Below are 21,918 nucleotides of genomic sequence, written 5' to 3'. Positions count from 1 at the left end.
ATGGGGATTCAATATTTCTGTAGATAAAACAAAGGCTTTGTTTTTTACAAGGAAAAAAGTTTCTGAAGAAATAAAGTTACAAATTTATATATATGACTCGGAAAGGGTAAACCAATTTACATTTTTGGGTATATGGTTGGATGAAAGGCTTAAGTTACTTGGAAAGTTCATATTGAGAAGATGATTGATGAATGCAAAATGGTTATAAATGTTATGAGGTGCTGAGAGGAAGGCGTTGAAATAAATGTATACAGGTTTGATTAGGTCTGTTTTTTATTATAGATGTATTGCTTTTGGTTGAGCATCAGTATCATTACTTAAAAAAATGGCTATTGTTCAGTATCAGGCATTGAGATTATGGACAGGTGCCATAAGAACAACAATATCATCCGCATTACAAGTAGAAACGGGAGAAATGTCACTACAGTTGAGCAGATTACGATAGACCAGTTCATTGTTATTGTTTTGATGCGGGTTTTTCGCGCATGCGCGCCAGACTGGTAGGCAAAAGGTGAACACAATGGCGGACGCAAACAGAGAAACTGACGAGTTCTCCGCGTATTTTTCTTCTTTAGATAACGTACTACAAGATCGTTTTAAGAGTAAGTTTATGGTTGATGGTATCAGATTGCCAGATCCACACAGCAAAAGCCTTAAGGGACGGAGCGAGTCTGTGAAATGCTGGCCAAGTGTTCCGTACCGCGACATAAGCAGAAGCAGCGGCTTCTCCGGCCCGTGTAGTGTTTACGCAGCAGCCGCTGCTGCTTCAGACAACGGCTGCTGCTGCTACCGCTTCTCCGGCCCGTGTAGCGATCGCCACCTCCCCTCCGCCGCTATTTAAGTAGAACAATGACTAGAGCAGAATTAAGTTGTATTTACCGGAGATGAAGTGTAGACTGCAAATTCTGTCGTAGTATGATGGCTCCCCCAGTCCATTGAGAGTGTCTGCCTGCGCTCTTTTCATTGAAAATATCCATTTCTTTCTTCGTTCTTCGTCCTTCCTCCTTCGGTAAACGACAGAAACGTACATCCAACGATTTGGAATGCCTCTCTGTGTGCAACCGGGAGCACAACAAGTCGTAGACATTGCTTAGATTCCAAAAATAAACGAAGTAAAAGTACAGTACGCTCTAAATCACCCATTTTGTCATGTAGTAGACGAGAACAGTACTGTTTTTGCCTACCAGCGGGACCCGGATGTAGCGCTGACGTCACGCGTGAACTACCTTATTACTTTCCACTTACTGGTTTCAGTTAAAGAATTATTGTGAAACTCATATGTCAGGAAATTTTAAAACCAAGTTGGTAAATTATTTTGGCTGGATAGCAGATTCTACTATAAAAGATCTTGAACTAACTCAAAGTAAAACAGTTAGTACATCATTACTTCATCCATCTATGTTGCCTGAAATTTATACAGATTTAACTTTATTGTATAAGCGGAAAAACAAAGGAGATATTTCAGATTCAAGTATGGTTCAACAATATATAGATAAAGAATATTATGGATATGTAAAAATTTTCATGGATGCTTCAAAAGATTCAAATAATAGAAATGCTGTTTCGTTTGTAGTCCGAGATCACTTTTCAAGTGGGGAAGAGGCAGAAATTGAAGGGATAACTTGCCACCATTTTATCATCAGCTTTCTGATTTGCTGATTTTGATTAATAGGCAAGTCACTGCAAAAAGTTCATTAGTGATGCCAACAATATATAAAGGAATAACTGAATCAAAGTGTTTGCTTTCTTTATCTCGATGCATTACCCACTCAATGTGAACTCACAGATGTAAGATTTTCTGCGTCTGGATGACATGTTGAAGTTGAGAACAAGCAAAAACACATTCAAAATATATAAAGATCCATATTTATTTAGTTATTTATTTTAAATATGTTTTTATAAACAAAAGTAACCAGTAGATAAAGATAAAATGTATATATACATAACCAAGAACAGAACACCACTACTTTTCGGTTTGTTAATTTCTTCCTAGTCCTTTTCACTTATTTAACCCTTATCTCAGTTTAATAATATATATATATATATATATATATATATATATATATATATATATATATATATATATATATATATATATATATATATATATATATATTTCAATGGAACACAGAAGTTGTTCCGTTGAAATAACACGGGGACGGCTCCTTTATTCCAATTCTTCTCCCACAAGCAGTCTTAGGCTGAAGAAGCTGATCTGGAATGAAGTGAAGGCTGCAAACCTTGCTATGCGGTAATGGCTTGCATTTGTCTTGATAAATATTTACAAGCCATCGTCTTTTTAAGTCAGGATCGCCAGGCAATCTGCACAAATGAGCCCAAGCCAGGAACATCTTTGCAACAACATTCTGCCCCCACTTCAGGCATGTTATTAAACATTATATATTTGTAAACCATGTACTAAAATACCATTTTTTTATTTTTAGAAAAAAATCTTGACATCGAAGTGGGCAGGCAGACCAATGGTCCACAGCTGAAGCCATCCAGGAGATGCACAGATACTTGGCAGAGGGTCCCAGGATCCTATGATATACTTGAAAAACCAAATAATCTATCAAAACCTCTTCTGCCTTTCATTACATTTTCTGTGCACTCCAGCATCATCTGTGCCTGGGTGTTTTCTACAGCTGGGGAAATGATATCAAAAAAGCGTATCTTATTTTTGTCCAAACCTGAGGGGTTTGGACAAAGGACGGGGGGACTGTGAGGAGTCTCTGACATTGTTACGGGCTCGGGACATGCAGCGCTGGGATGAAATGTCCTTAATGGAGGGGATGATCCCTTCTGCTGTCCTCACCACTCTCCTCACGTTCTTCCAGTGGAAGGCGCTGCAGCCTCCACACCACACAGACAGACAGCTGGTCAGAATGCTCTCTATGGTGCTTCTGTAGAAGGTCATGAGGATGGGTGGGGGCAGGTGGGCTCTCCTCATCCTCCGCAGTAAGTGCAAGCGCTTCTGTACCCTGTTTACCAGTGACGTAGTGTTCACAGACCAGCTGAGGTTGTCGGTGATGTGCACCCCGAGGAATTTGGTGCTGCTGACCACCTCCACAGCTGAGCTGTTGATGGTAAGTGGAGCGAGGCGAGGCCGGTTCTTCCTGAAGTCGAAGTTGATCTCCTTCGTCTACTCCACGTTCAGGATCAGGCTGTTGTCTCTGCACCAGCCCACCAGCTGCTTCACCTCCTCTCTGTAGTCCCGGTCGTTGTCATCTTTGATCAGGACCACCACCGTTGTGTCATCTGCAAACTTCACGATGTGATTAGTGGTGAACCTGGGGGCACAGTCTTGTGTCAGACTGAACAGCAGGGGGTTCAGGACGCAGCCCTGACGGGAGCCCGTGCTTAGGGTAATGACATCAGAGGTGTTCTGTCCGGCCCGGACCGACAGAGGTCAGGAGGTGAGGAAGTCTAGCAGCCAGTTGTGAAGGGGTGTGCTGAAGCACAGATGTTCCAGTTTTTCCACCAGATGCTGTGGGATGATGGTGTTCAACATTGAACTGAAGTCCAGGAACATGCTCAAGGGGGCGGGGCGTGGATGGGCTTGGAACCCGTTAATAACTGCTTGCAGTTCTAGTTAATATTGTTATTGTTGTTTTAAACTGTTGAGTCTTTATTCAAGTCATTTTGTTAGATTTTATTTTGTTTTACGTGTTAAAAAGGCATGTTTTACTCGTGTTAAAGGCATAGTATGCAATATTTTTCAGTTAATTAATTTGTTCCATACCGTTTTGGATGATTAAATGAGTCATTTCAGGTCGAACAAAGGTTTTATCGGCCGCCCTGGTGGTCTGTAGGGGAAATACCGTACTTGCAATTGCAGGAGCCCTCGGCCCGCACCCACAGGCTCAGAAGTCTGTGCATCGCGAGAGTCGGTCTTGCTTTACGCCGAGAACTGCTACACGCCCCCAGTGAAAGGCATGCTCGTTGCTAGCGCAATGGCGATGTTTGTGCAGTTATCATGGCGGAACCAGCGAGAAAACAGCGAAAGCCCATGTCGGAGCAGGCAAGAAAGAGGAAAAGGGCTCTGGACAGAGAGGAGTCGTACACGGGTGAACATCGGGCAAGCTTTTTCCGAATGGCGAGAGCTAAAAGAAAAAGAAGGCTGCAAGGCTGACGCGGACCTCGCGTTTCTGCTGATGCGATTGTAAGTAACATTTGAATGGTTTCTTTCTCTCTGTGTGCATGTTCATACTTTCACTGTGTTAGTCATTGTTTGTACTGCCGTTTTTTCGACTTTTGGTTGCGTTCGCCTGTCTGCTAAGCTCAAAACAACCGCGCCTGGCTTGACGGAAAAACCAGGAGAACAGCTAAGTATCTTTACGACAGTGCACTTTTACTTTCGCACTCTGGGGGGAGCCTCGCTGGAAAATCAACCCCGGTTGCATAGTATACCTTTTAAAGTGCTATTTAAATAATGATGATGATTATGATTACCAGAAGCCTTTGCATCACCTCCTAGAAGCTGGAAAGAAAAGAGAGAAAAACGTTTTTCACACCTCATTTAGTAACTCAAGGAATAATTCCTAATTTAAAACTAAATATTTAAGACTAAAATATTAAACTGTTTATTGGTTGTTTTTTCTTGAATACCACCGTCATGTTTAGTAATTTCTGCCAAAAGCTGCAGCATTTTGATTTATTCCATCTTAATGCAGTATTTGCAAGCCAAATTGCAAGCTCAGAGGGGATTGTGCTTTTTCTGTGGCAGCTCCTAAGCTATGGAATGATCTGCCTTTGAGCATAAGACAGGCCTCTTCACTTGCTATTTTTAAGTCCCTTCTTAAGACTCATCTTTTTTCTTTGGCTTTTGGCACAATCTGAGAGATTTCACTTTGTTTCATTGTGTCCATTTCTAATATGTATTTTATATTCGATCCTTTCTATTTCATAATTGCATTGTATTTTATGATTGTGTACAGCACTTTGGTCCTGTCGGTGTATAAAGTGCTTCATAAATAAAGTTGGTATGGTATGGTATGGTAAGCCAGAATCAGTTGTATCTCTGATATAATATATCTGACTAAACTGTTTTTTATGAACCTATTTTTTTTTGAAAAAAATAAGCCATTTTAAATGCCACTGATAATCACATTTAATGACTTTTAATGTCAGTTAAGGCCTTAATTAAAAAAAAATGTATTTAATGACATTTAATGATTTTTAATGACCCGCGGAAACCCTGAAAACAAAACATGTAGTTTATAGATAGAAATATATAATCAAACCCTGTGACCTGATCTTGGAGCAGCAGGATATGATGGATAGATTGATAAATGCAATGCAATACAAAAAGTTTCAAAGTGAATTACATGGATTACAGTTGTATCCTAGAAATACAACAATGCAATCAAGTTTCGTTAAGATTCCATTTAAACTGAAAAGATTGCCTTTATTAAAGGAAACATCTATCTTTACTAACTTCACCCCATGTTTAAAATGCAATGACTCACAAAAGCATAAGTTAACCATGCATAAGTAGATTTTTTTAAGCAAAATTGGTCAGATTACTACCAAAACCTGTAGAAAAAGAAAAAACACTCAGAATTAATATTTCACTTAAAGCCCCAGTGTGTAAGATTAGCTAAATGAACTACCTCGTTGTTAAGCACGTAATAACTACTGTAGAAGTCACATCGTATCATAAATGTGACTATATAAATATGTCAACCATGTATTAGCTACTCCTAATAGCTATGGTCTGGGTGCGATTTGCCGGCGGGGATGGGGGGATTTACCCCCCCTCTGTTTGTGATGTCCCCCCCTCTGGTCATTCATGTTTTATCCCTGGGGGGGATACATCCCCCCCCCCGGTCTGAATAAGTAATATTATGGATTTTTAAAAATGTATATAAAGTAGGGCTGTCCGTTTTAAAGCGTTAACTTTGTTAGACCACAACGCTGACATTTTTTTTGTCGCCGTTAATTGCGCGTCAAAACACACACACCGTTCCCTAATGTTTTTTCCCCGCTGCGCTCTCCGCACTGTTACTAAACAGTTGCTAAACAGTCTCTTTCAGGGTATTAAGCTCCTGCCCAGTTGCAAGCAAAGTAAGACTGGAATGACCTGGAAATTTAAAACCTTTTTCCAGGCTTAAACTGTATGAATATGGATATAAACAGCAAGCAAAAATATTGTTGTTGGTGTGAAAGCTCAGAATTAGATGTGTGTGAGAGAGTGAAAAAACGAACAATAAAACTTATGACTTTATTGAAATGTAAAATTTTTAATAATTTATATGTATATGCCAAATACTCTTTGTTTAAGAGGCAAAAAATATATCGGGATGGTATTTATTTACAAATTTACACATTTTGTAAACATCAGGGCGTCATGATTAGTCATTTAGCCATCATAGTTCGGAGTTTAACATTTGGCACTAGGGTGTTTTCATTCCAATTCTCAAAAGTGCTTAAAAAACAAAATAAAAATATTTTTTGTACAAGCATGTATTTTATTAGTGTCATTTACTGCAAAATTGTATATTAAAATGCCCAAACAGGCTATTACACTTTCAGAAATAAAAGGATAAAACATGCTATTAATTTGCAATTAATCTCGAGTTAACTATCGACATTATGTGATTAATCGGTTCAAATTAAAATTTTTAATTGTTTGACAGCCCTAATATAAATACATGTCTTGTGTCCTTCACATTTGTTAATTTAAATTTTTTTGTCTGTTTTTAAAGAGTATTAATACGTTTTCTACTTGAAGCGGTTAAAGTAAACTAATACCCACTCCCAAAGTATTTTGTCATATTTCGGCCCAAAAAAATCAACAGAAAAGGTCAAGAGTAGATGACGGGACCAACAGCCATGGTAATGTTACAGGACGAACTTTGGTGGATGATGAAGATTTGCAGGCAGCGTCACAAGACAAAAAGCAGCAGCAGCCGATTTCTCTAAAACTAAATATTTAGCTCACGTCTAAATATTTAGTTTGGAGCTAAATATTTAGATGGGATCCAAATGTTTAGCTAATATGCAAATTCCCTTGTCGATAAGCAGAAGTGGATTATCAAAATAAAAGCTGGGTCTCACAACTTTTCTATATAAACTCCTGCTGCTGGCGAGACTGAATCGTTTTAGTTATGATTGCTCATTAAACTTTTATCCCAGCCAGGTCACAGACCTATTTCTGGTTGAGTGGCTCTGTGGCAGCTGCTGATGCAGTCGCTGTAGATCAAGGTGACCAGATTTCTGCAGTGAAATTCGGGGCTTGGGAGTGTGAAGGGGGGCAAGGCTGACTGGTGTGTGGGTGACGCTGCGCTAGTCTGCCTTCGATTCTTCTGTCTTTGACAGCAGCGCGACCGGCTACCAGCTGCTGTTGTTGCACACAATATTTGGTTCTCATTCGTAAATCTAGGACATTTCCAGGGCCCATTTTCACCAAGATTAGGCTGTTTAAAACTAGAGACTACCGTGAAATACTGATGTCAAGTGAGCCGATACTTGGAAATACGCTTTCAAGCCAGCCGACGTTAGCTATCCCTTAAAAATTAGCTTAGCGCATAAATGGTGCATTACAGTAAGAGAGCAGTAGATGTGGCTTTGCAGGCTAAAACAAAATAAATAAAGAGAAAAGGAGAGGCATAACCCTCAGAAAATGTAAATGTATGACAAGAGTTCTTATTTTCACACAAACATACTATTGGACAGTTCCAGCACTTTCCATCTCCCATACAGCCCCGATTCCACTGAGCGTAGATCTTCTCCACCTGCCGTCACTAATCAACCGGGACTCAATTCACCCGTCAGTCGTTTCCGCAGCCAAACAGACATCTGTTTAGCCAAAAGTTTCACTTTCTTTTTATTTCCCCCTCAGAACCCACTGACAATACATGACTTCTGTTGGACACCTCAATCCAGAGGCTTTGCTGGACCAAAGCGGGCTACGTGAAGTCATTATTGTGTGAAGGCTAGGTATCCAGGGTATTTCGGGATTCTAGGTTATTGTGCATGTGGGTGTCAAACTAGAGTCAGATATACGCAGCATTTTGAAAATAATGGGAACGACCTTGCAAAAAAAAAAAAAAGTTAAATTCTGAAAATATCAGAATTGAGCATTAAGACCGGCAGTGGGAACATAGCCCACTTGTGTGCAAATTCTCAGTTATCTGGGTCATCAAAACAGCAAACAGGCATTGGAGGCAAACAGACTTTGGCTCAGTGTTTCTGAAAACGTTTCCTCACCTCTCCAGGAGTTTGTCATACCTGGTGGCTCGCACTTCACCAACATGCTGCTGTTTTTAACCACATGGCGGCCCATTCTCCTAGGTGCATTCCAAAGTCATACATTACCCACACTTTCTGCTAGTTTGACAAAGCAAAGGATGTACGCTCAACAAAAATATAAATGCAACACTTTTGGTTTTGCTCGCATTTTTTATGAGATGAACGCACAGATCTAAAACTTTTTCCACATACACAATTTTGTGGTGATCATATGAAGCAATCCATTGAATTTTATTTGGAGCGTGAAGTTTTCGATAATCATAATAATAACAATAATATTTTTTTTACTATCCATTTTACATGTGGTTTATATATCTCAAACTGCTACAATTAAGAGGGTAAAAAAGATGAACTAAAGTAAGATAAATAAAAAAAATCAGAAGTTAGGTTAAAGTTTTGAACAGCATGGAAGTTTGCCCTTTATGGAAATATCTCTGGGATTTCATAAATACAGTCAATTTGAAATCTGCACATTGTTTTTGGTTTCAGGATGAGATTTTTCCTGTAAACACAGTTTTTCTGACTTCCTTTGTGAGTTTATACTTATCCCAAGTGCTATTTTGGGATACATGCTTACATTCATGCATATCATACTTGCCTGTAGAAAGGAGATTACAGCCTATTAAAAAAATTCAACAATATGATAAGAATAACATTAAAGCAAAAAGAGCTCTGGTATCAGAAAAGTATAGGTGTTGGCAGATACCCAAATTCTGATATGGGATTGGAAGTGAAAACATATGGATCGGGCATCTCTAATTTATTACCAGATGGAGTGAAGATAATTAATGAGGGAGCGGGGGTTCTAAACTAATGCAGAGATTTCAGGCTTTCAACTGGATAGCAGGTAAGTTAATTCAATAAAACAGTGATGTTTATTTTGCCGTATGTTAGAAACAGGGCAGCGTAGTCCAGCAACTACTCTGTCTTCCCGGCAGAGACGGCTTGTTTTTTCGTCTTGTCTCCCTCTCAGGGAGTATGTGTGTACACGGAGGGGTGGCGTGGTATCAGCAAGTTCATTCTTGTCCGTAGGGTTGCAGGGCGAGTTATTACACTCTTAACGGCGAGGTCATCATTCATTCGCCAGTGTGCAAATCTTACACATTGGGGCTTTAGTAATACTGTTACGAAGACCAAGGATAAGGTTGAAGCTTTTTAGTCCCTTAGAACTGCCCACCGTGGCCCCGGGCCTTCTTTTGATACCGGATTTTGGTATCCATCCCTAAAGGGGAGTTTTACGCTCCATGGATGCTTGGTATGAGCGGTTGCTGCAAAGTCAATAACATATTGCAAGTGACTGTCCACTATCTCTACACGATCAGGAGGAGTAAATGCTGCACATCAATGACTCAATGCAATCTGCTGGGTTTCCTTAAAGAAAAAAAAAGATGGACCAATCTGTCTGACATTTGATTACATTTGTAAAGTGCCCTGAGATGACGTGTTGTGAATTGGCTCTGTATACATAAATAAAACTGGGTTAATCTCTAAAAACTCCATTTGTTACATCACATCTGAGCACAACGATAAACTTACCCTTGGTCTGGTAAATAATAGATAAATGTTCCTCCGATGACAAGAGCCACAGAGATGCCAAAGAAGAAGCCAACTTTCATGTTCCATTCATCCTCCACAGGATCGCAGGAGAAGCCGTGGTAATCTGGATTCTAATAGAAAATAAAACAAAATGAAAAACCTGTCAAAACAGAACACACAGAACACAACATTTGAGCTGGAACACACTTAGAGCCACAACTAAATTACTTTAATAATTGAGGTTGATTCTTTTTTTTCAAATACAAATGAATCATATGCGGTTTGGGTGCACCTCACTTGTGAGCTGGTGAACCTGAGGGAAATAAATTGACATAACAGTAACACCAGAGCAAAAACACAGGGGTGTACACCACCAGCCTGTATCATAGACTGTTTCAACACAAGCTTCTCTTTACATAAAATACTACATACTACATTTCCTTGTTCATATTTTTCTTCCAGGGATGTTTATATCTTTTAGAAGTGTTTCTATTTTTTCTTCAGTCAAAAAGCCTGTTATGTATTTAATACTTTGTTTTTCTTTGTTCATGACTTAGGGCCCAGTGTGATGTACACCAGGCCCTGGCAGTACGTTTATCAGACAAGACCGCTTCCAGCATCAGCCTGGGCCTCTTGACAGAGAATATGGAATATGTGTTATGATACGTGGCAGAAATAAGAAAAGCAAAAGGAAAACAAACAGGAATAATCAATCGTACTTAAAAGTCATAAACTGTCAGATGCAACCTGCCACAGACACCATCAACCACCAAGTCATATAAACTGGGTTTACTAAACATTAGATCTCTGTCAGGAAAATCCCTTTTAATTAATGACTTCATTATTGACAATAATCTTGATGTAATGTTTTTAAAAGAAACATGGTTACATGAATCTAATAAGGAAGTTATAATGATAGAGTCGACACCTCCAAACTACAATTTCCTTTATGAGAGCAGACAGCAAAGGAAAGGTGGAGGAGTAGCAACATTGTTTAATGATTCACTAAAGTGTAAAAAGGTGTTTTTGGGAAAATTTGACTCTTTTGAACATTTGGCTCTCCAGGTAAAGAGCCCGGTACGAACTATGTTTCTGAATGTCTACAGGCCTCCTATGTCCACATCAAACCTTTTTAAGGATTTTAGTGACCTCTTGTCTGTGATATGTGTTGACTATGACTGTTTAATTATTGTGGGAGACTTCAACTTTCACGTTGACAACCCTGAAGACAGAAGTGCAAAAGAACTGTGTGACACACTTAGAAACTTTAGTTTAACTCAGCATGTTAAACAGCCAACAAACAAACAGGGACATATTTTAGACTTGATCATCACTAAAGGTCTAAACATTTCTAACGTCAATGTAGCTGATGTTGCCCTATCTGATCACTTCTCTGTTACCTTTGAATGTATAATTTCCAGTGACTCATTTAGCCAAAGAGACACCGTAAGAAAACGCACCTTTAAGGACAATGCCACAGAAACTTTTATTCAAGCTTATTCTGATACTTCAACCTTGGGCTGCAACTCAGTAGATGAGCTAGTAGATAACTTTCGTTCTAAAGTCTCAGACATCATTGACTGCATTGCTCCAGTTAAAATGAAAGTTCTTTCCGGGAAGAAAAAATCTCCTTGGAGAAATGCTCCAGCAGTTAGAGGTGAAAAAAGGGAAAGCTGAACGCAGGTGGAGAAAGAACAGACTGTAGGTTCACTGTGACATCTATAAAGAGAGACTTTACAGATTTAACTAACAACTGAAAAATGCAAGGGAATCTTTCTTCTCAGAGATCATCAAGAAAAACCTTAATAATGCTCGTGTCTTATTTGCCACAGTCGACAGGTTAACAAATCCTCCTGTGTCCGTGGCTTCTGAACTCCACTCCACCAGGGCCTGCAATGAATTTGCTAACTTCTTTACTGAGAAAATCCTAAAAATTAGAGGATCACTTTGTTCTTCTATATCAACACCAGAACCGAAGCTGTATTCAGCTGGAACTTACCCTGACAAAATGTCCCAATTCAGCCAAATAAACCACAAAAGCTTAGAGGAGATCATTCAGCAGCTAAGTTCCTCCTCATGCTGCCTTGATGTTCTCCCCACAGCTTTCTTTAAGAACGTTTTACCTGTCATGGCGTCTGATTTGACTCAGATAATAAACACGTCCCTTCTGTCAGGAGTTTTCCCCCAGTCCCTAAAAACAGCAATTATCAAACCACTGCTGAAAAAGAACAATTTAGACAAACTACTACTCCAGAACTACAGGCCCATCTCAAACCTCCCCTTTATCAGTAAGATTATTGAAAAAGCTGTGTTTCAACAATTAAACACCTTCTTAACAACGACCAGCCGCTTTGACGTTTTCCAGTCAGGTTTCCGTGCTCACCACAGTACAGAGACCGCCCTTATCAAGGTGTTTAATGACGGGTTAAACACCAGCGCGGTGTTTAACCACCGGAAGGCCTGAGTTCCTTTAAATCAAGATTCAAACACACATTTGTTTAGGATTGCCTTCAACTGTTCTAGTTAACTGAATCACCACTTTTTTGTTCTTTTTTCCTTCTACATTTTATTCCTACTTGCTTTTATTCTGTTTTATTTTGCTATATTTTAATCATGTAAAGCACTTTGCATTGTCTTTGTACTGAATTGTGCTATATACATAAATTTGCCTTGCCTTAATTTTGTAATTTTTGCCTTTGTATTCTAGTTCTTGGTTATTTGTTTCTGTCTTGCTCTCTGATTCCTGCGTTTATGCATTCCTGCGCTTTCCCAGTGCTCATTTGGGTTCCTGCGCTCCCTAGTTTCACGCTCCTTATAGTCCGTGGGCCAGAATCTGTAGGACGTCTCCTTAAGAAGTTTCGTATGAACTGTCAGGGGGCAACTTTCTAACAGCGGGATAAGTTGCTACACATAGCAGTGATCTCAAAACACCAATGTTCCCACGTTTTCACTTGCACATTAATAAGTTATAGGCGATAAAAAAATCAAAACTATGGCGCTCCAGGCCAAGAGGTCACGTGATTCGATTTTTGCTGCTCAGCCAATCAGATCCCTGTATTGTCAGCTGAGCGCGTTCAACCGTTCATCATGGCTGCGCCTGTAAAGAGTGGTAAACATTTGTTTCCAGATGAAGAAAGCCCAATAATAGCATTTCCTGGCACCAGATGGTAAAGATTCAATTCAATTTTATTTATATAGCGCCAAATCATGAAACATGTCATCTCAAGGCACTTTACAAAGTCAAGTTGAAAAGATCTAGAAGGCAAGGTAAAAATAAATTGCCTAGACCATCCATCCATTCATTTTCTAACACGCTTATCCCTGCTGGGTTCGTGAGGGGTGCCGGTGCCCATCTCCAGCTGTCAATGGGCGAGAGGCGGGGTACAACATGGACCGGTCGGCAATCCATGGCAGAGCAGAAATAGCCCAGACTTTTGCCCAATTGACTGTAATATCACCGAGACCTGCTGTGCTAGGATAGCACAGCCAAGCGACTTATCCCCGGCAGAATTTGTATCCCCTGCGTCGGGAGTGCATTCAGCTGGAAGAATGAATCCAGTCAACTCTGCCTCATCTCCAACCTATTAGGCGTGGAAATGAAGATGTTTTACTTTTCTTAACGAAATATAGCAATGGTGTCGTTACATTATCGTTCAGTTAGTGTGAAAAAACTGAAAATGTAAAATTGTTAGTGCTATCATAAGGGATTGCTATACCGGTTAAAACTCGATTGATCACTCATTATAACACGTTCTGGGAAAGAAAACGGCTCTGTGGTCATTTCCAGATGTGTCACGAAAATATTAGCTTTATGTTATTAGATTGTCGCATTGTCTGTCTGCTTAAACCAATTGATTGGCTTAGCAGCAAAAATGTATCTATCGGCTTTAACTTATTAATGTGCACGTGAAAACGTGGGAACATTGGTGTTTTGAGATCACTGCTATGTGTAGCAACTTATCCCGGTGCAAGAAAGTTGCTCCCTGACAGTTCACACGAAAAGTCATCGTACAGATTCTGGCCCACGGCCTATTAGTTTCTGTATGATTATCGTGTTCCTTAGTTTTGTCTGGTCTTAGCCCTCTGTAGTTTCTGTTTAGTTCTGGTGTCCCCTAGTTCCTCTGTTTCCCCGGTGTTTAGGTTCGCCAGAGCCCTCCGGCGCACACGTGTCACCGTCTGTGCCCTCTGGTGCATCCGGCTTGTCGCTGCCCGGCGCACGCAGGTTGCCGCCAGAGCCCTCCGGCGCACTCGGGTAGCCGTCTGTACACTCTGGCGCTTCCGGTCTGTCGCTGCCCACAGAGCGGCGGAGGGATACGACACACTTAGAAACATTGCTCACTGTTGCAAAGCCCACTTATTTTATACCACTTTGGTCGTATTTTTTCTAAAGTCGCTTGTAAATTTCATGAGTTGCGGGTTGCAGTTTTTTGGGCTTGTTTCTGAAAGTGAAGTCGATTGTTTAGGCTCTAAACTAAGTGACGGCGAAATATCCCTCCGCCTCATAACGCACTGCAGCTCATCCTGACAGGAGCAGAGAGTAAACTCAGAAAGAGCCGCTCTGCCTCTATTTTCTGCAGTTTACAGTTGCAATAACTGATAACCCGCTCCCTGGGCTGCCACCTTACCGTGGTGGAGTGGTTTGAGTGTCCCAATGATCCTAGGAGCTATGCTGTCAGGGGCTTTAAGCCCCTAGTAGGGTCACCCAAGGCAGACAGGTCTTAGGTGAGGGACCAGACAAAGCGCAGCCCAAAATGCCCCTTATGATGAGTGTGATGGCAAGCCACACAGGGTAAGAACACACCCTAAAACAGTTTGCTTTCTCTTTAATTCACTTTAGTTATTACTTTAAATATTCCTTCACTATATCTCTTAGTTTATTCCTTTATTTACCTTACAATGTTTATATGGAGTGCACACATATTAACACTGCAAGGTCAATTCAGTTTATGTTGTACTAATACTCTTTTCTTTGTTTGAGTTACTTTGGTGTTTGGCTTCCCCTTCCGGGTGGGAGAAGGCGTGTCTAAGGCGTGGCTGATCACTGAAGCGCAGCTGATGGCCTCATTGGACTGAACCAAGTGCCTCTTGCCAAGTGGGGTAGTCTTAGGGGGGTGTTTAGGATTATTTCATTGTTTGAGTTAGTAGTTATGTGGCAGCCATTTTGTTTTCCCCTATAGTATGTCTATGGTTTAGCTAAACTATTATTTAAAGGCCCTTGTTTCTCATTTCATTAGGTCAGTTTTGTTTGTGTCTGTCTGTATTCAGTATTTTCAGTTGACCTCTTTTAATGGCATGCCAGTTTAATTCCTGACTTAGTTCAATATTTTTGTGCTTTGGGTAAATAAAACCCACTTTTTGAATCCAACACCTGTGTCCTCCACTATGTACTGCTTGGTCCCTCGACAATGAGCAAGATTATTGGATTTCGTGTTCCCTCGCCCGGACGCGGGTCACCGGGGCCCCACTCTGGAGCCAGACCTGGAGGTGGGGCACGTTGGCGAGCGTCTGGTGGCCGGGCTTTTGCCCATGGAGCCCGGCCGGGCTCAGCCCGAAGAGGCGACATGGGTCCCCCTTCCGATGGGCTCACCACCTGTCGGAGGGGCCAAAGGGGTCGGGTGCAATGTGCAACGGGTAGCAGTAGAGGGCGGGGACCTTGGCGTCCCGATCCTCGGCTTCAGAAGCTGGCTCTTGGGACGTGGAATGTCACCTCTCTGGTGGGGAAGGAGCCTGAGCTTGTGCGCGAGGTTGAGAGGTTCCGACTAGAGATAGTCGAACTCACCTCGACGCACCGCTCTGGCTCTGGAACCTGTCCCCTTGAGAGGGGCTGGACATTCTTCCACACTGGAGTTGCCCATGGTGGGAGGCGCCGAGCTGGGGTGGGCATACTTGTTGCCCCCCATCTCGGTGCCTGCACGTTAGGGTTTTCCCCGGTGAACGAGAGGGTGGCCTCCCTCCGCATTCGTGTGGGGGGACGGGTTCTGACTGTTGTTTGCGCTTATGCGCCAAACAGCAGTTCAGATTACCCACCCTTTTTGGAGTCCTTGGAAGGGGTACTGGAAAGTGCCCCTCCTGGGGACTCCCTCGTTTTGCTGGGGGACTTCAACGCTCACGTGGGCAATGACAGTGGGACCTGGAGGGGCGTGGTTGGGAGGAATGGCCCACCTGATCTGAACTCGAGTGGTGTTTTGTTGTTGGACTTCTGTGCTCATCATGGATAGTCCATCACAAACACCATGTTCAAGCATAAGGGTGTCCATATGTGCTCTTGGCACCAGGACACCCTAGGTCGCAGTTCAATGATCGACTTTGTTGTCGTTTCATCTGATCTGCGGCCGTATGTCTTGGACACTCGGGGGAAGAGAGGGGCGGAGCTCTCCACCGACCACTACCTGGTGGTGAGTTGGCTCCGATGGCGGGGGAGAAAGCCGGTCCGACCAGGCAGGCCCTAACGTATTGTGAGGGTTTGCTGGGAACGTCTGGCAGAGTCCCCCACTAGACGGAGCTTTAACTCCCACCTCCGGGAGAACTTTAAACACGTCCCGAGGGAGGCGGGGGACATTGAGTCTGAATGGACCATGTTCCGCGCCTCTATTGTTGAGGCGACTAGTCGGAGCTGTGGCCGCAAGGTTGTCGGTGCATGTCGCGGCGGCAACCCTCGAACCTGCTGGTGGACACCAGCGGTGAGGGAAGCCGTCAAGCTGAAGAAGGAGTCCTACCGGGCTTTTTTGGCCTGTGGGACTCCGGAAGCAGCTGATGTGTACCGGCAGTCGAAGCGGCAGGCGGCTCGGCTGGTCGCCGAGGCAAAAACTCGGGCGTGGGAAGAGTTTGGAGAGGCCATGGAGAAAGACTTCCGTACGGCTTCGAAGCGATTCTGCTCCACTATCCGGCGTCTAAGGGGGGGAAGCAGTGCAGTACCAACACTGTTTACAGTGGGTGTGGTGTGCTGCTGACCTCGACTCGGGACGTCGTGTTTCGGTGGGCGGAATACTTCGAAGACCTCCTTAATCCCACCAACACGTCTTCCATTGCGGAAGCAGAGCCTGATGACTCTGGGTCGGGTTCTCCCATCTCTGGTGCTGAGGTTGCCGAGGTTGTTAAAAAGCTCCTCGGTGGCAAAGCCCCGGGGGTGGATGAGATTCGCCCTGAGTACTTTAAGGCTCTGGATGTTGTGGGGCTGTGTTGGTTAACGCGGCTCTGCAACACTGCGTGGACATCGGGGGCAGTTCCCCTGGATAGGCAGACTGGGGTGGTGGTTCCCCTATTTAAAAAGGGGGACCGGAGGGTGTGTTCCAACTACAGAGGGATCACACTCTTAAGCCTCCCTGGTAAGGTCTTTTCAGGGGTTCTGGAAAGGAGGATCCGTCGGATAGTCGAATCTCGGATTCAGGAAGAGCAGTGTGGTTTTCGTCCTGGCCGTGGAACACTGGACCAGCTCTACACCCTCAGCAGGATTCTGGAGGGGGCATGGGAGTTTGCCCAACCAGTCTACATGTGCTTTGTGAATCTGGAGAAGGCATTCGACCGTGTCCCCCGAGGGATCCTGTGGGGGGAGTATGGAGTACCGGACCCTTTAATAAGGGCTGTCAGGTCTCTGTACGACCGGTGTCAGAGTCTGGTCCGCATTGCCGGTTGTAAGTTGGACTCGTTTCCGGTGAGAGTTGGACTCCGCCAAGGTTGCCCTTTGTCACCGATTCTGTTCATAACTTTTATGGACAGAATTTCTAGGCGCAGCCAAGGTGTTGAGGGGATCCGTTTTGGTGGCCTTAGGATAGCGTCTCTGCTATTCACGGATGACGTGGTCCTATTGGCTTCATCGGGGCGTGATCTACAGCTCTCACTGGAGCGGTTCGCAGCCGAGTGCAAAGCGGCCGGGATGAAAATCAGTGCCTCCAAATTCGAGACCATGGTCTTGAACCGGAAAAGGGTAGAGTGCCTTCTCCGGGTTGGGGATGATGTGCTGCCCCTAGTGGAGGAGTTCAAGTATCTTGGGGTCTTGTTCACGAATGAGGGGAGGATGGAGCGGGAGATCGACAGGCGGATTGGTGCAGCGTCTGCTGTGAAGCGGGCGCTGTACCGATCCGTTGTGGTGAAGAGAGAGCTGAGCCAAAAGGCGAAGCTCTTGATTTACCGGTCGATCTATGTTCCTACCCTCATCTATGGTCACGAGCTTTGGGCCATGACCGAAAGAACGAGATCCCGGATACAAGCGGCTGAAATGAGTTTTCTCCGTAGTGTGTCTGGGCTCTTCCTTAGAGATAGGGTGAGGAGCTCAGTCATCCGGGGAGGACTCAGAGTAGAGCCGTTGCTCCTCCACGTCGAGAGGAGCCAGTTGAGGTGGCTCGGGCATCTGGTCAGGATGCCTCCTGGATGCCTCCCTGGTGAGGTGTTCCGGGCACATCCCACCGGGAGGAGGCCCAGGGGAAGACCCAGGACACGCTGGAGGGACTATGTCTCCCGGCTGGCCTGGGAACGCCTTGGGATTCCTCCTGAGGATCTGGCCCAAGTGGCCGGGGAGAGGGACGTCTGGGCCTCCCTACTGAAGCTGCTGCCCCCGCGACCCGACCCCGGATAAGCGGAAGAAGACGGACGGACGAATAACTGATAACTGCTAAAAGTAGATTAGGCGGTGCAGATCACCATTTTGAGCAGAGATTGGTTCTAAAGATGAGTTTTATACTCATAACTGCAGAACCCAACCCATAAACAGTACTTTAATGCTTATTTGTTTATGTCTCTAAAATGTACAATTAGTATTAATTTAAATTTAAATGCTTAATACCATGTCTATCTTTGTTTAAGGGGTTAAAAAATATTTTGGCATGAAAACTTTACAAGGGGATAGATAGAGCATTGGGACTTGCTCTACAGCCGATCCCACTACCTGACGTCACAAACTGGGAGGAGGCAGTACTGTTCTTCACCAAGATTGCTGCCCCCATAAAAGGACCTTCAAATGAAAATTACTCTTAATTAAAAAAGCTTATCATTTATTGAACAGTATGTACTAATTTTATATTTTAAGTACTTTCAGCAGTTTGAATTCTGATTTTGACCGGACTTCTTTAAATCTTTAAGTTTGAGTTCAATACAAGGGACAAGAGTTCTGCAAACTCTTATTTCTTTGTTGTGAAACGCGAGAAAGCCAACTTTCCGAGTTGGCACTTGAAGTCTCTTTGTGGCTGTGCTGCCTCGAGCTGGAGTCCACACAGTTACGTAACCTTCAATTAAATTAAGTTAAACTGATACAAGAATGATATTCTAAGTTGTGTTGTGCAGTATTGCAAGTCGTTTAATGAAGAAGGTGACACACATTTTTAACATTTAAACACCCAACATCTTTACAGTCAGTAGCGAAAGCTAGCGGCTAACTGATGCTAGTAGCGTTGCATCAGTTAGCCGCTAGCTTGTCTGGACAAGTCCCATAAAACAGGATAGGCATGTTATCGTCTGACTGGTTGGTACTCTGTTAATTCATGTTCATTATCAGTTCTAACTCAAAATTGTGGTCGCAAAATTAGCCTACATTCCATGTAATCTCTCACTGTCAGAAGAATTGGCGGTGTTATTTTACTGTGGTAATAACACTGCCAATGGCGTACCACGAGCGAGCTATTTTTAGAAACCTAACGTCACGATGATGTCACATCACGTGGTACGCAGTAGGGCAAGCTTGCATAGTCCGCCGCTGTGTCGCTGTAAAAGAGGCGTGCGTTACCCTTGGTTTTACTCGTTAAAACGACTGCTTTTTCCAAATCTAAAACCATGGTTTTTAAACATTGTTGCTATGGAACGTGCAACAGCGACTCGAGGTACGCTGATCGGCCGCATATGAAGGATGTTTTCTTCAAGACTGCCAAGGAGAAATGTGTGCACTGGGTACACCGGTGCGGTCAGCCTACACAACAGTTCAACCCGGAAAAAGTTACCAAATTCACCTACATATGTAGCAAGCATTTTGTTGGAGGAAAAGGTCCAACCGAAGAACATCCTGACCCAATTCCAGCGACATCAAGTAGTGAACAGGTAAGAGTATTTTGGTGGCCGACATGTTAATAATGAAGCGCCTGCCACCATGATAGCATATAGGCTATCATGGTGGCAGGCGCTAACATGATACCCTGCTACCAGGATAGCCTACTCAAAAACATTTCAAATAAGACAAACATTAAACATATACCGATCCCTGGACGGTGATTACAAACAAAAAAACGGCCGACGACGCCATGACCGCCGCGCAGGAAAAATAACACCAAGCTTACCGTTCGATCAACTCGGACCGTTTTCCGGTCTTTTTAAGCCCTCGACACTCAAGCCATAGTTTGAGCTGAAGGTTGGTGTGTTCTTCGACAGTGCGACCAGTAATCCGTGCGCCTGGAACATCGTCTTACTGTCTGTCTTCACAATATATGCAGTGTATTATACACACAAGGGAGAGAGTAGCTGTCGGTGTGACCTGTTACGCTATAGTGGCCCGCTATATTCAATTCAATTAAATTTTATTCATATAGCCCCAATTCATGAAACATGTAATCTCAAGGCACTTTACAAAGTCAAAATCAATCATATTCTACAGATTGGTCAAAATTTTTCCTATATAAGGGAACCAATTGATTGCAGCATTCACTGCTGGAGAAGTGTAGAGCTACAGGGAGAGTCGTCTGCATTGTCCATGCCTTTGCAGCAATCCCTCATACTGAGCAAACATGAAGCGACAGTAGAAAGAAAAACCACCCATTAGCGTGAAGGAAAAACCTCCAGCAGAACCGGGCTCAGTATGAACGGTCATCTGCCTCGACCAACTGGGGGTTACAGAAGACAGAGCAGAGACACAACAAGATAGACAAAAAAGCACAGAAGCACACATTGATCCAGTAATCTGTTCTACATTAGATGGTAGTAGCGGGTGATCTGTCTTCCCTGGATGATGTCACAGTTAACAGAACGTCAGACCAGGTGTACCTACTATGAGAGAGAGCAAAAAGTTAAAAGCTGAAATGACGACAGTCATTTCAATGTAATACAATGCAAAACAATGCAAAACTGGAGAACAGTAGACTGGAGAACAGTAGAAATGTGTAGAGTGAGAAAAATAGGCCCTGATGTCCTCCAGTAGCCTAAGCCTATAGCAGCATAACTATAAAGGTTGCTCAGGGTAACATGAGCCACTCCAACTATAAGCTTTGTCAAAAAGGAAGGTTTTAAGATTAGTCTTAAAAGTAGACAGGGTGTCTGCCTTACGGACCGAAACTGGGAGTTGGTTCCACAGGAGAGGAGCCTGATAGCTAAAGGATCTGCCTCCCATTCTACTTTTAGAGACTCTTGAAACCACCAGCAGACCTGCAGTCTGAGAGCAAAGTGCTCTGTTAGGAACATACGGGCTAATCAGAGCTCTGATATATGATGGAGCTTGATTATTAAGGGCTTAATACGTTAGAAGAAGAATTTTAAATTCTATTCTTGATTTAACAGGAAGCCAATGAAGGGAAGCTAAAACAGGAGAAATATGATCCCTCTTGTTGATTTTCATCAGAACTCTTGCTGCAGCATTTTGGATCAGCTGAAGACTTTGAACTGCATTTTGTGAACTTCCTGATAGTAAAGAATTACAATAGTCCAGCCTTGAAGTAACAAATGCATGGACTAGTTTTTCAGCATCACCCCTGGACAGAATGTTTCTAATTTTGCCGATATTCCTGAGGTGAAAAATGGAAACTCTGGAAACCTATTTATTATGGGATTTAAATGACATGTCTTGGTAGAAAACAACACCAAGATTTTTTACTTTATTACCAGAGGCCAAGTGAATGCCATCCAGATTAAGTGATTGATTAAGAAGTTTATTTTTGAGGACTCTGGTCCAAAGATTACAACTTCTGTCTTGTCAGAATTTAAGTGTAGGAAATTTAAAGTCATCCAGCTTTTGATGTCATCAAGACATGACTGTAGTCGAAGTAATTGATTGGATTCATCAGGATTTATGGATAAATATAGCTGAGTGTCATCAGCATAACAGTGGAAATTAATCCCATGCTGTCTGATAATTTTGCTAATCGGAAGCATATATATAGTAAAGAGAATTGGTCCAAGAACTGAACCCTGTGGTACTCCACAGGTGACCCTAGAGTTTGA

General features: G+C 43.0%; 1 protein-coding gene across 1 annotated transcript in view; it reads right to left on the bottom strand.

The window, feature by feature from the left end:
- ndufb11 (NADH:ubiquinone oxidoreductase subunit B11) overlaps positions 1-21,918 on the bottom strand; it is a 42,397-nt gene that overhangs the window by 7,579 nt on the left and 12,900 nt on the right. The window contains exon 2 of the mRNA XM_036133123.1: positions 9,790-9,920. Coding sequence (XP_035989016.1) covers positions 9,790-9,920 — 131 coding nt within the window. The remainder of the gene's footprint in view (positions 1-9,789; positions 9,921-21,918) is intronic.

This window comes from Fundulus heteroclitus, unplaced genomic scaffold, assembly GCF_011125445.2.
Source record: "Fundulus heteroclitus isolate FHET01 unplaced genomic scaffold, MU-UCD_Fhet_4.1 scaffold_58, whole genome shotgun sequence".
Taxonomy (NCBI): domain Eukaryota; kingdom Metazoa; phylum Chordata; class Actinopteri; order Cyprinodontiformes; family Fundulidae; genus Fundulus; species Fundulus heteroclitus.
The sequence above is the reverse complement of the archived record's forward strand: the minus strand, read 5'-3'. Positions and strand labels throughout refer to the sequence as shown.